At 45.3% G+C, this 15,174-nt stretch overlaps 1 protein-coding gene across 2 annotated transcripts; it reads right to left on the bottom strand.

Annotated features, from left to right (window-relative positions):
* Nucleotides 1-4,044: 4,044 nt before the first annotated feature.
* galr1b (galanin receptor 1b) lies at nucleotides 4,045-11,664 on the bottom strand. Of its 2 annotated transcripts, XM_079338687.1 has the most exons (4): nucleotides 11,298-11,664; nucleotides 10,785-11,174; nucleotides 10,231-10,296; nucleotides 4,045-4,429 (listed from the first exon to the last, which is right to left on the bottom strand). In XM_079338687.1, the coding sequence occupies exons 1-4, from the start codon at nucleotides 11,484-11,486 to the stop codon at nucleotides 4,100-4,102; spliced, it is 975 nt and encodes a 324-aa protein (XP_079194813.1). In that variant the 5' UTR covers nucleotides 11,487-11,664; the 3' UTR covers nucleotides 4,045-4,099. The 2 variants fall into 2 exon arrangements, with proteins under 2 accessions (XP_079194813.1, XP_079194812.1); XM_079338686.1 differs by having other exon boundaries at nucleotides 10,785-11,662.
* Nucleotides 11,665-15,174: the final 3,510 nt, after the last annotated feature.

Genomic DNA, 15,174 nt, shown 5'->3' with positions numbered 1-15,174 from the left:
GAAGAGGATGTTTATGCACAGGACCAGCAGAAGTCTGTCTCTCTGAAAGCGAAGCAGCACTCGAGTCAGAGACGCTTTCTGCAGACCGACGGCACACACTTCCTCTTCCCACAGCGTCCGCAACCTGCACACACACACACCAACAAAACATCGAGAAAAAAAGCAAACACACAACAAAGGCTTTTAGGATTACTTTCTAAAGTATATTTTCTGTCATAATAAACTTTAATAATGGTTGTTATGTGTATTGTTATCCTGCTACAGAGCCTCGCCTGTCTCCGTTGGCGTCAGCTCCGTCTAGAGGAGACAGACTAAGCGAGCCTAAGTCCAGCTGTTTCCTGGACATGGACCACATCACAGGAGTCATCCAAGACATAGTGCTGAGGGACAGGAGGCCTGCTTCATCCAGAGGGCTCCATCTTAACATCGAAAAAACCAACAGGTGTTTCAGAAACGGATTCCCCCCCCAGACCCCCGAGCTCTTACTTAGCCCTGATTAATCAAAGCGCTTAATCAAAGGCCAACAAGAAAAATGGGACCTTGAAATCCTGATTAAAAAAATGTCATCCTGTAAAAAGAAGTCCTCGATATTTGAATGTTTGTTTGAGTGTTTCTAATTTGACAAATATTAAAGGAGCACTATGTAACTCTGACACCTAGTGTTTAAAATGGGTACTGCAGTACGATTTAAAAACACCAGAAAGAGGCATGAATTGGTCCCTCACTTACCGTGACCCATTCTCTGATTCTGATTGGCTGGAGGGGTAGGTGGGAGGAGCTTGGGGTTGCCTGCAGGCAGCTGCCTGGCCTCCCTTACCATCCATCATGCTGAGACAGAAACAGATCACTGATCAATCTATAGATGAAGCTACAATGCTGATGTGTAAAGACTGGTTTGGTCTTGGACTATAGGGGGGTGAATTTTCTTAGACCAGCTTCTTGGACCAGCCTCAGCTCCAGCTCTTTGAATAGTTTGAGGTAGCATTTCCAATATGGCGACCGCCAGCTTTATAAGCTAATGGGTGACATCCCTGATATGGCATCCGTCTATACTATAGGCCGCAGGTATTCCTCTCACGTTGCACACACTCCCGCCAGCCTCCAGTAGAGGACGGAGGAGCCTAAGAAAACGTTATGATTCCCAGGGAGAAGAGTCTAGAAACATTCACAGCTCATCTCCGTGACTCTGAATCATCGTCAACAAAAGAGCGGTTTAAAGAAAATCCCACAAACACCAAAACTCAGAGGTTTGAACGTTCACATGGATCCTTTAACTTCAGCAGACTGAGACACGAACAGGTAAATGGACTCACCTGATGATCCTCAGCTCCACATGGATACCTTTCTCTGCTGCTGGAGCTTTTTTTAGGAGAACTGGACGTAAACTGGAAACACAAGATTTGGTTAACCGGAAACTCATTCAACAACAAAAACGACTGTTAGCTCACCTGCCCGAGGCCGCCGCCTCAACGGCCGAGCTCTCAGCCCAGCCCTCCTCCTCCAGCCTGTTCATGTGATGTTTTGATAAGTTGACACAGAGGGAATGATCTGTGAATAATATTCCTGATTAATTGAGGATGAATATTAACTATAACAAATAAAACATGTTATACATTTTTTTGTTTATTTCTTACATCCCACAATGCATTGCTAACTGTAGTTCTTACTGTCTACATCACGTTGACAAAAATAAATATTGTAATGGTATTTTTTAACCAGCTGAGGGCGCTATATGTGCAGCTCTATTCATTCAAAAAGCTGTTCCCATGTGTGCTTCACGTGTTTGTGTTTGATTAAATGTTTGTTTTAAAATCTTTCATGTAGACCTCAGGACTGTTTGAAAAGGTGAACGAGGGGGAGAATATGTTACCTCTTTAAAGGGTAGAGGAAAGTTTCCTGGGGGCACAGTCACATGGGGAGGGTGCATGAGGTTAGCAACAATTAACAAACATGGTCCTTCCTAATTTCAAGCAATAATGACCACATTTTAATTTAAACCTTAATACTCACCATGACCCCTTAAAGGAAGAATGTGTGACCTTTTTATCCAGTAGATGGCGTCCTTTAACGGCAGCATTAAACCAAAACAAACAGCTGTTTGTAGCCATGACCTCCTCCATACTGAAGCCTAGAACGCACCATAATTAAGCACCATTGTTGTGTTAGCATGCTAATGTTAGCGCTTTTTAGTTAGCTGTTAGCTTCATGTAAACTGACACAGAATGAGCATAATCTAAAAACTGAGTATGTTGTTCTTCTTGACTAAAGCAGCTTTTATACACAAGGGGAGGAGCCATGTAAACACAGCTCTGACAACAACACAGCCAGCGGGGCACCGTCTTTCAAAGTGTAACCCCCCTCTACTTAAAATGATGTGTTTGGAAACGTTACCAACGATAGCGAGCCCAGTAAACTTTACTCTCTTCCAGTTAGTGTATGTCAGAATGAGGAGAACCACTTCAGGAGTGAGGATGCCAGAAAAGAACGAAGAAGAAAAGAAGGGAGCTAATGCTAGCCATGAGGCTATAGCGCTAACAGCACTGATTGAATGTGCACACGTTGTTGTAAATCATACCCTGGGTGGGCCCATTCACCGGGCTTCTCAGGGGCCCAGGCATCTCTGCAGACGGCCTTGAGTGATGTCATGGGAATGAATCAGGCGACGTATACAAAACAAGACTTCATGACGTTATTGAAGGTCCAACACTCACAGCTTGTTGATGAATAAACCTGGACAACAGTCTGTAATTAGAGCTAATATGAGAAAACACATGTGTTTTAAGAATCCTGAGGGTTCCCACACACCTCGAGGTAAAAAAAAAAGTCCATAGAGAAATAATACATGTTCTGGCTGATGGTCTTGTTTGTTTTCAGTCAGTTTATTTAGCAGCTTAAACTCCTCACAGAAGCGATAATATGTACAATTTCATTCATATGTCGTCATCAGTCTGGTTTAATCGTTACATTTACAAATAGTCACTTAAATATCAAAACTAAGGCCAGTTTATCGAGGCAGCCTCAAAACAATCTTTCCATGTTTATGCATGCACTCATGAACGAATGAAAGGCCACAAGTCAAGTCTTTGTGTGAAAGAGGAATGTGGTCAATAAACGTATTTAACTTGAAGTTTCCTGGAGGAACGTCTGACGTCTTTGATCTCCTCACGTCTGATTAATCATTCAGTTTCTGGTCAGTTAGAAGCACAGACTTATCACAGGTACATTCAGCAGGTAGGGTAGGGTCAGGTGACCCACATCACGCCATGAAACCAACGACCTAGGAACCCATCATCTGTCATCTGATGGCGTGCAATGTCTCCTGGAGCCAACTCTTCAGGGTGCAGCGCGCGAAGGCGACAGATAGACGTAGCGTTAGTGATGTCACTCACTGGGTTTTGAAGCCGAACAATGACGGCGGCCATTTTAAAAATGTCAGCGAAGGCCTGATTATCTGATGGCTCCACAGGCTTTGGTGTACTCTCCCTGATCAGCTGAGAAGACGATTTGAAAATCGTAAATGTTGAACATGTTGACGATCAGATATACATTATCTATAGATTGTCGCGTCGAACGGAACAATAGCCAATCAGGAAGCAAGCTGACTAAAGCAGGAAGCGCAACATTTTTGTATGGGGCCATTTAGGGACACTTGAAATCGAATCTGATTCGGCCAAGAAGTCCTTTCTGGTGCACTTCCCTTTTTTTCTTACAGACCGACTAAAAAGTTTAAGAATGTATTTTTTTTGGGTGTTTAGAGGCGACTTCAAAGAGTGAATTATTGGCTACGGTTGTGTGCAGATATCTGTATCCAGACGTTAGATAAGGTTCTGTCATCTGATAATCAAGATGGGTTCCAGGATTGCTTCATGCCAGATACATTCTGTCCTTTTTTTTTGTTGGTGACTGTTTTTCTTCACAGTCAAAGCTCGCTGAAACACGATGACACTGCTCGTTCTACAAACAGAAACCAGAACACTTCTGACACTGAAACCCGTCCTGTGCCCACAGATATGTGAACAGAGTCAGCCGATGATCACCTCCAACACAGCTCTCTTTCTTGTCTTCACCAGAAGAAATCGGTTTTATGTTCCTCCATCCTTCAAATGTTGGAGGTGGAGTGTGTGTTGGAGTGTGTGGTCGAGAAGTTCTCCGTGCGGAAGCGAACCACCTTGCTGTCGGGCGGCGTCGAGTACAGAAAGCGGCAGGTGAAGACTTGGCGACAGGCCTTGCGGAAGTTCTCGGACAGGAAGGCGTAGAGGACGGGGTTGACGCAGGAGTTTCCATAAGACAGGCAGTGGGAGACGATGCGAAAGGCGAACGTGCCGTCATTCAGGGGAAAGCGGCCAAACTCAACCCACATGGCGATGATGTGATGAGGCATCCAGCAGATGGTGAAGGCGGTGACAACCAGCAGAACCGTCTGAGCAGTCTGAAAAAAAAAAAACAGAGGAAAAATCAGACTGGATCTATTTAGACCTGAATGTGTGCTTTTGATAAAAACCTTCGACCAACTAAAAAAAGCAACAGCTGCCCAAATATCCCACAAATACTGGTGAGATAGTCTGAAAATATTGCACAGGTCCAGAGCTGGGCACAAGTGTGATAATCCATAAATTGTTAGTTATCATAAAGGATCCTTTTTTGTACCATTTTTAATATCAGCGTTTACTCAAAAAACGGTTATTGAAACCTTTAAAGGTCACTTATAATGCAAAATCCACTTCTCCATGTTTCTCCTATATGTGTCTCTAGTCTGTCTGCAAAACATCCTCTCCGTCTTCTGCCTGCTCCACTTTTCAGAAAATGTGTGCTCAAACAGGCCGTTTGGAGAGTTTCCCTTCATGACATCACAAAGGGCAGTAGCCCCTCCCCCAGGTGGGTGACACTCCCACAGCTAGGTGTTTGTTCTGCCCTCTGAGTCTGCCTTCTCACCGTAAACAATAGGACATGGAGCCAGAAAGCAGCGAGTACACCCGAGCCCTTCCAGAGAGGGGGGCGTGGTCAGACACAGCTCATTTACATATTTAAAGCTACAGACACAGAAACAGCCTGTTCTGAGCAGGGCTGAAACAGAGGGGTTTATAGACATGATCAAATACAGGATCAGAGTGGATTTACAACAACACACTTCCCACACATGATGAAGAGAAGAAAGGACACTGGATGAGAAAAGAAGACCTTTAACGCTCACATTAAAAATGGCCGTGTTAACTGGAGATTTTTTTTTTTTAACTCCAAATGCAACTTAATAAAAACACTGAATAAGTACTTTCCAAACCCTGCACATATACTCCCCAAATACTGATAAGAAGCTCTTACAATGGTCCATAAAGACCTCACACGCACACATAATCTCCACATATTTCCAAGATTCACTCATCAAACATTCCTTATGAATTCCCCATCGATGGCTCATAAAAGCTCCAGAATAACTCAATGAATACCTCCCAAACACTCCCCACATTCCCAGGAAAGTGGAAGAGATTGTGTTTGACCCTGTTCTCTCTGTTTCTCCACCTGCTGCACACAGCTCTCTCTCTCTCTCTCTCTCTCCTTGATTGTCCCTCCTCTTTCACCTGCTGCACAACCGAGTGCAATCTGCTGCTCTTGGAGGAGGAGGAGGAGGGTAGCCAGGTCGGGGCGACTTGGGCATGCACGCTGCAAAATGTCTGGCTTTTGTTGCTTTAGTTTGGGCTGGAGATCACCTGTTGTCATTTTTGGGTCTTTTGGTTTCTTTTCTTCTCGGCTAGTTTTAAGGGGAGGTGTCGAGAGCGACCACCCTTTACGTGATTGGCTCGGCACATTCCCATCGTCTGTTCTTTTTGCTCTCCTTCCCCTTTTTGTTCCTTTGGTTTCTTGTTTATCTTTGATGACTTTGTGGAGGTATTTAACATGAAATGGGTTCAAAGTTGAGGTCTGCGTGGCCTCCTTGTATTTTCTTCGGTCTCTATGTTTCGAGCCTTGGTTTGATTACTTTGCGAGGTAAGAAGAGGACTTAACAGCCCAATAAACTTTGAGTCATCCCCTCCTGTTGTCCATCAGAAATAAAACGACACGCCAAAAGAAACCTTTCTTCCTGTGTGCAGAAGATCCAGACGCAGCTCCCCTCCAACAACCCCCCCAATGTACAAGAGCAGTGTCATGACACTCCACAGACACTCTACAGAGAGCCATGACAGTTGACTTGAAGCTCCGCCCCTGAGACACATACATTAAATGAGCACGAGGGTTAACTGCAGGTGGACGTGAGGACTGATGGATGGAGTCAGAGCTTTAGAAACCAAACAGAGACAAGGGGACAGGACGTGGACGAGGGTCTGTCCACTTCAGATGTGCAAACACAGAGCTGACGGAGACGTGTTCGCTGATAGCCCCTTTAGCTTTTTTATAACTGATGTTTAAGTTCCCTGTCATGTGATGAACACGGCTACGAGTCTGTACGATAACACAGATTAAGGAGACACTTTCCTCCTCCGAATCCTTCATCAACATCTCATCGGCTGTTTTGGGAAGGTTGCCTATTCTTCCCCAAAGTGAAGCAACTTTGTTAGTGTATTGTGTGTGGCCCCGCCCACCTATCGCACAGACGGCCAGGGGTGTCCAAAGTGTCTTGAGTGGATTTTTTGCGGCCCTCGACTTCAATATATTTTGTACATTTTAATTATTTTTTTTGTACAGATTAAAAAAAAAATCTTTCTGCTGTTAGTTTACACTGTGTTTTTTTTTGTTTTTTTTAATCTCCTGTATGTCCAGCACATGTTGAAAATTTGACCTGCAGATAGAAATGAGCCAACTACAATATCTCCATATGTTATTTTTCTACATCATGCACTTGTATCACATTTTTTAAAAGAGTAATATCAGACTTCTTAGCAGCTTAATGCTCATGGCGGTTTTTTAAATAAAGGTTTGATATAAAGATGCTCACGAGGGTCATCAGTCAAAGTCTCCAATGAGGAATTCACATCCTCAGCCAGCTTCAGATATTTTACACGTCTGGGCTGGATGTTGTTCCGTTGGCTCACCTGCTTCATTTTTCCAGGTTTTATTTTATTTCACTGCTACAAATTTTTTTTTTTTAAATTGCACTGTCTCAACAAAACCATTAAACACCTCGGACATGATTTACTGCGAGGAGGGGAAAGTGTAAACACTGAAACAAAACAGCAGTGTTAGAAAACGATAACGTCTGATTGTTTCCACGGAGAGCTCGGGACTGTTTCGGCTGACTTCACTTCAGTCGCTGTATCTCAACGTCAGACTCCGAGGGAATCTCCTCTATTCTTAGTCCTGCTGTCTAAATATTTACCCAGCAGCCTTTGTTCCTGCTCCACTGACCTGAGGAGCGGCAGATACCTGCTGTAAACTGTCTCCTGTAACTGATCTGATCTGCCGCAACAGGACGTCTGCACACTGTCGCCCGTCAACAAGGGTGGCCTCTCCGACGTCGGCTCCTTCTCCTGATTTCTCCTGCTGGCTGCGACAGGAACGAGCTGACATTTTGAAAACTCGGAAGAGATCGACCCAAGGAGCCAAGGAGCCAAGGAGCCAAGGAGCCAAGGAGCCAATGAGCCAAGGAGCCAAGGAGCCAAGGAGCCAAGGGTATTGACGTCAAGAAAACACAAATTTAGCCTAGCGATAAAACCGCTAACATTCCTCTGAAGTGGTTCCTCGCCACAGTGGCACAGACAGGCCTGAAGCAGACGCTCACGGTTATGGAGGTTCAGAGAGCGGTGCATCCCAGCGGTGCACAGCAGGGGGCATCATCTGTCAGCAGAGCTGTCAATCAATCACGGCATTTTATTCCACTTTACGGCACGCAGCGCTAAATTAAGAAGAAACGCCTCAGGAAAACAGAATTACCCCAAAATGAAAAACAAAGACTAAAGTGGGTTTGAGAAAAATGTATCTGTAGTGTAAACATAGAGGGGGCGGGGCTTAATACTCTACTGGAGCCAGTCAGCAGAGGGAGCTCTAAATCCTTTGACTTCACTCCCAAGCAGCCATTTTCTTCATCCATCTTTATATACAGCTCCTGGTCTGCTGTCCTCGCCATACCCGGCTCGTTGGCACGCTCAGTGTTTTTCACACATCGAGTCATCTGTCGAGACTCTGGAGTAGTTAGTCAGAGTCGTTTGCAGGGACTGCTCGCACCCTCTCATTTAAACAGAGTCAGAAGACCAACATTGCAATGACAAGAATCCCAAATTTGTTGTTATTTTTCACATTAATTCCCGACTTCGAGTCGATGTAAAAGCCTCTTCTTTGTATTTTAAATCAGCGTCTTTCCCCTGTTTCGCTGTCCTGTTTGGAAAATGGCGACATGCATTTCCATTTCCGTGTTAATTTGGTTTCCAACTTGTGATCGGGTTGGCAGATTAAATCCAGCGTGTAACAGACAGGATCAGCAGGATGATAAAAACCCACCGACTGTTTATTTGCTTTCATCATCCTTTCATCATTATCTCGTTCATCATTGGATGACCACAGAGCGCTGCAGGCTGGATCTATAATGGGATTAATTTGAGGGCTGTCATTGGATAATTGGAGGAGACCATCTGGTACACACACAGGCTACTGGGCCGACCTGTAAGGAGCAGCAAAGAGGCGTCTCAGCCCGAGCAAACCGTTAGCTACCTGGAGCTACGTATCTCCAGCAACTTCACCTAAATCATGCAACCAAGTCCAGCAACCTCACCTGGCTCCTGCTCAACTGACTCCAGCAACCTCATCTGTCATCACCTTAAAAGTTCCCTTCTTATAGCAACACCTTTCACCTGACAGCAACTCAATCTGACTTACAACCTACAACCTTACCTGTCTGCAGGTGCGTCCTACAACCTTACCTGTCTGCAGGTGCGTCCTACAACCTTACCTGTCTGCAGGTGTGTCATACAACCTTACCTGTCTGCAGGTGTGTCCTACAACCTTACCTGTCTGCAGGTGTGTCCTACAACCTTACCTGTCTGCAGGTGTGTCCTACAACCTTACCTGTCTCCAGGTCTGTCCTACAACCTTACCTTTCTGCAGGTGTGTCCTACAACTTTACCTGTCTGCAGGTGCGTCCTACAACCTTACCTGTCTGCAGGTGCGTCCTACAACCTTACCTGTCTGCAGGTGCGTCCTACAACCTTACCTGTCTGCAGGTGCGTCCTACAACCTTACCTGTCTGCAGGTGTGTCCTACAACCTTACCTTTCTGCAGGTGCGTCCTACAACCTTACCTGTCTGCAGGTGCGTCCTACAACTTTACCTGTCTGCAGGTGTGTCCTACAACCTTACCTTTCTGCAGGTGCGTCCTACAACCTTACCTGTCTGCAGGTGTGTCCTACAACCTTACCTGTCTGCAGGTGTGTCCTACAACCTTACCTGTCTGCAGGTGTGTCCAACAACCTTACCTGTCTGCAGGTGTTTCCTACAACCTTACCTGTCTGCAGGTGTGTCCTACAACCTTACCTGTCTGCAGGTGTTTCCTACAACCTTACCTGTCTGCCGGTGTGTCCTACAACCTTACCTGTCTGCAGGTGTGTCCTACAACCTTACCTGTCTGCAGGTGTGTCCTACAACCTTACCTGTCTGCAGGTGTGTCCTACAACCTTACCTGTCTGCAGGTGTGTCCTACAACCTTACCTGTCTGCAGGTGCGTCCTACAACCTTACCTGTCTGCAGGTGTGTCCTACAACCTTACCTTTCTGCAGGTGCGTCCTACAACCTTACCTGTCTGCAGGTGTGTCCTACAACCTTACCTGTCTGCAGGTGCGTCCTACAACCTTACCTGTCTGCAGGTGTGTCCTACAACCTTACCTGTCTGCAGGTGTGTCCTACAACCTTACCTTTCTGCAGGTGTGTCCTACAACCTTACCTGTCTGCAGGTGTGTCCTACAACCTTACCTGTCTGCAACATCACCTGATTCAACCTGTTTCCTCTCCCCTGCAGCAGCCTCATCTCGCTCCAGCTTACCTGTGATTATGAACATTTCCTGACCAGGTAACCCAACCAGCTGCTCTACCAACTTCTTTCTCTCTCTCGAACAAATTTACCTCAACGCAGAAACCTCACCTGCAATATTTCCTCTCTCCAACATTTTTTTTACCCAAAACACAGATTCATCTCGATCCAGCTCATCTCTCTCCTGACCGGACAACTTTAACCTATTTCCAGCAACTTCACCTGACAACAGCAACCTCTTCACCTGGAGTGAAGCTCATGGAAATTGGGGGGGGGGGTTACCTTTCTCTTGGAGCGTTCAGACTTCTTGGACATGTTCTTCATCTTTTTATGCAGATGAAACAAAACCTGAAAGAAACAACAACAAATATCACAGTGTGAATTCATGACAGTCAGTGAGACAGTGACGTAAAATCACAGGTGAAAACAGTCAGTAAGAGAGAATATAGCTGGCATTAACTCAGGCTGAATGCTGCTTCACTTAATGGAAATGAAAGTGTTCTACTGTTTGGATAAAAGGTTTGAAATGAGGTGACACAAAAACTTTTGCATCACAATTTATCTTCAGTTTAAGAGTCACTGTAGTGTTATTCAATGTTTTTTTCATTTTTTTAATCACATTTATCTTAAATTCTATCGTCAACCTTTAGCTCTTATTTTGAAACTTCTCACCGGTAGTCCTGTTTGTCTGTCTCTACTCGCTTGTTTTTACGCACAGATTTTATGACCAGCAGGACTTTGAGTGCGCCCTTTGGCCCCTTATGGTTCTTCGTCGGCATTTTCCAGCAGCAGCAGCAGCAGGGAGTCAAACATTATCCTGATCATGCAGCACTCACCTTGGCATAGCAGCAGCTAATGAGCAGCAGCGGCAGCAGGTATCCGATCAGCAGGATGGTCACCTTGTAGGCGGGCTTGGAGGCTCCGGACCACCTCTCCCAGCAGAAGGTACTGTTGGGAGCATTTGGGTGGTTTGTGAGGATCTGGTGCTGCGCCACAGGCACCGAGCACACCAGAGACAGTGTCCAAATTACGCACACGCCGAGCAGCGCGTTCCTGCGGCTCCTGACGCACGCAGACTTGTTGGAGAGCACCACGGCGATGTAGCGGTCCACGGACATGGCCACCAGCGTGAAGATGCTCACCAGCATGCTGACGGTGAAGAAGTAGTGGCCAAACTTACAGATGAAGGCTCCGAACACCCACTCAGGCAGGGAGTAGATGGTGGCCTGGAAGGGGACGCAGAAGAGGAGGAAGCTGAGGTCCGCCACGCTCAGGTTCAGGATGAAGATGTTGGTGGGGCTGCTGGAGGGTCTCAACCCTCCTCCCCCGCCGCCGCCGGTGTATCTCACCTTCCCGATCACCAGCATCACCAGAGAGTTCCCCACAACCCCAACTACGAAAATCAGCCCGAAAACCACCGGCACGATCACCGCCTCCGGGCCGGCACCGCTGCTCTCCGCCGCGCTGCCCGCAACATCGGACCGGTTCAACTCTAAAAGTTCATCCCAGCCGGAGGAGTCGTTTCCCGGCTGCAGCATGGTGGAGCTCCGCGGCTGGAGCTGGAGGTTAGAGCAGACAGAATGAGCCCATGATCCGGATCTAACACGTCCAGTCTCAGAGTCCGGACTCTACAGACTAATGAAGACGCAGGAGAGTTTTGGGAGTCATGCCGTACTGTTTCCTGTCAGATGCTTTCAAAATAAAATCCCGTCAATAGCAAACATTTGTTTAGTTGACAGCATGAAAAGAACATCTTCTTTTTTAGAGTAATCTTTATTCCAATCAATAAAAAAAAACCCAGAGAAACACTAAATAAATAAATGTGTCTGAAACAAATTGGATGCACCACAGTGTGTATGTGACTTCTGGCCAGCCTCTAGTGGACACTTGATGAACTCCCACATGGCTTCGTTTTTTCAAGACCAGAAAATTCCCCATTTATTAACAGCGCTTTCAGTTAAAAAAACACACTCGAGTTCCAGCCAATAAAAACTGAGCTGTCCAATCAGACATCAGAGAGAGAGCGGAAGGTGATCAGAAGCGTGTTGACAGACCTCAGGGTTCATTTCCTCTCTCATCATTTATTATATCCAGGATATAATAACATGTTTATGAGTGTGTGTGTGTGTGTGTGTGTGTGTAGGTGTGTGTGTGTGTGTGTGTGTGTGTGTGTGTGTGTGTGTGTGTGTGTGTGTGTGAGATACGTTCAGAAAACTAAGGGCTGTGATTGAAAGGTTGACCAGAGAAGAACTTTTTTTTAAAAGTTAATTATTTAAGGAATTAAGAAAGAGACACACACACACACACACACACACACACACACACACCTGCAGACATCCTACTGACAGACAGACATCTCCGAGCAGAAGAAGATGAAGAAGAGGTGGACAGCTGTGATCTGTGTGATCTCGAAGGTGCCTGTTTCATATCTGCAGCAGCAGCGAGAGACAGACTGGTTACCATGGTGACGGATCAGGATGAAGAAGACCTGCGAGGTTTGTGTAAGACTGACTCAAAGTCACATCTGTTAGTTTAGAACAAAGTATCAATAAAGTTTGTTTAAAGAAGGTTGCATCCTCCTGAATCTGGGTCATTTAAAGTTTTTCTGCTGATTGATTATTTGCAATAAAAGCACATCGATGTCTTTGTTATTGATGCATCGAGGTTTCCTCGTGCAGATAATTCTCTGACGGATACAGAGTGACTTGTTAAACGTGAACTTTCTGCTGTGTTGTGAGGCGTCGTCTCTGTTTTCATCCTGTTAAAAACACATCGACTCCTTTAATCTGATTTGTCTTCAAACAAAAACGATGAAACGTGTCCGCCGAGTGAAACTCTCATCACTTCGTTTCCTACACAAACGACCTCCGGGTGTCGTTTACTCCTCCGTTCTTCTCCCTTATGATCATTTCCACACTTCCTGAAACTAATTAATTAAAGACTAACGAGGATGTTTAAACGAGCAGCTGGAAACAAACTCACACGCACCATGTTGGAAAGTTTTATGACCTCTCTTTTTTATTTCCCGGTGGAAGAAAACCAGCAAAGTTAAACAAACATTTGATTAGATAGATCTTTATTTCCACTGCATGTTACACAATGAATATGCAACGTTTCTTTGAAAGAAGGTGAGCTTTAGGTGGAGTTAGTCTGTGATGTTTCTCTGCAGGATTTTACACTGCAGGTCACACCTTCACACTCACACACTGATTACAGTTAGATAGACTTTATTTGGCATGGACATCACAGATACATTGGACAAACTAGATGCAGTGTGTTAGCATGCATGCTAACTCTCAACATCTGTCCACAGGAGACTTAAAAGGAAACGATTAAAGACAGGAAGTGAAGCATCAATAAAGAGAAAATGACTAAGATGATTAAAATGTGCAATATTTAACATTGTTGAAAGGATGGTATGTAAAGTGAGCATCAGAAGTCACTTATCCCATTCATACACATTCATATATAAGACCAGATTAATCGAGACCAGAGAACTCCAAGACTGAGACATTAAGGGACCCAGACTCGCACATTGAAGGGATCCAGACTGAGACAATCAGTAGTTTCTGAGCAGGTCTGAAATGTACGCAGGAGCTGAACCAGTGAGAGCTTTATGTATTGGAGGATTCTGATCATCAAACATTTCTTGACTCTGTCAGATCCAAGCGGTCCTGAAGAAGTGATGTCTCCATTTCTGGATTTCTCTGAAAGGATCCCGAGGACATCCATGATGTTTCTGAAGCTTGAATCCCCCGAAAACCTTTTTTTATAATTGAGACCAATCGGCCAATCACAAAGCTCTTCCACCGGACCCCCCCCCCCTCCTCCCTCTCTCCCCGACCAATCATTAACCAGCTGCAGGGGAACGTGGAGCTCCTCAGCTGCTGATAATTCAAACTTTCCCAGACGGCGTGACCGTGACTATTAAAACTGAAAACCTTCATTAATGTGTTTGTCTGCGTGACGTGCTCATGTTTACAGAATCATTGAACCGCACTTTGGTGTTTTATATGACGTGTTCTTCCTCTTATTCACACATGAAGCATGAAGAAGGGACACATAAAACATCCAGAGGTCCGAGTCAGTTCCAAAGAAAGCAACATCTGTATTTTACGTCAATCAAAAATGTGTCGTCCTTGTTCCTGCACGACAGCAACAAGACTTTCAAGTTTTGTTTATTCTTTATCAAACACAGCAGAGAAATTCAAGTTATTTATTTTCTACAGTTTTATAAAAGTTCAAACATTTTGTCGTTCATCAGATATTCACTCTGTGATGATCAAAATATCCCAGCTAGTGTATCAACAGATCATTAATCATCATCGTGTGTGTGTGTGTGTGTGTGTGTGTGTGTGTGTGTGTGTGATGGTAACATCTGTCTGATAACGCTTCAGTTAAATTTACCTCTTTTCCCCAAACTGCATGAATCCAGTTTTATCTGTCGTCATGTTTCATTAAACATCTGCTGACTGTACAGAGAGGGTGTGTGTGTGTGTGTGTGTGTGTGTGTCATACATTAACACAAACACACACATGCTAACACAGCTGCTGACAGGATGTTCTGCGTTAGAGAGAGAGAGAGAGAGAGAGAGAGAGAGAGAGAGAGAGAGAGAGAGAGAGAGAGACAGAGAAAGAGAGAGAGAGAGACAGACAGACAGACAGACAGACAGAGAGGGAGAGAGAGAGAGAGAGAGAGAGAGAGAGAGAGAGAGGGAGAGAGAGAGAGAGAGGGAGAGAGAGAGAGAGACAGAGAGAGAGAGGGAGAGAGAGAGAGAGAGGGAGAGAGAGAGAGAGACAGAGAGAGAGAGAGAGAGAGAGAGAGAGAGAGAGACAGAGAAAGAGAGAGAGAGAGACAGACAGAGATAGACAGAGAGAGAGAGACAGACAGACAGACAGACAGACAGACAGAGAGGGAGAGAGAGAGAGAGAGAGAGAGAGAGAGAGAGAGGGAGAGAGAGAGAGAGAGGGAGAGAGAGAGAGAGACAGAGAGAGAGAGGGAGAGAGAGAGAGAGAGGGAGAGAGAGAGAGAGACAGAGAGAGAGAGAGAGAGAGAGAGAGAGAGGGAGAGAGAGAGAGAGACAGAGAGAGAGAGAGACAGAGAGAGAGAGAGAGAGAGAGAGAGAGAGAGAGGGAGAGACAGAGAGAGAGAGAGAGAGAGAGAGGGGGGGGGGGGGATATTTACTTATTTTTCTTATCATCTCGGTAAAGGAAGGTCCAGTGATT

The sequence above is a fragment of the Symphodus melops genome, assembly GCF_947650265.1.
Source record: "Symphodus melops genome assembly, chromosome: 3".
In the NCBI taxonomy this organism is placed as follows: domain Eukaryota; kingdom Metazoa; phylum Chordata; class Actinopteri; order Labriformes; family Labridae; genus Symphodus; species Symphodus melops.
This window is presented reverse-complemented; position numbering and strand designations above follow the sequence as displayed.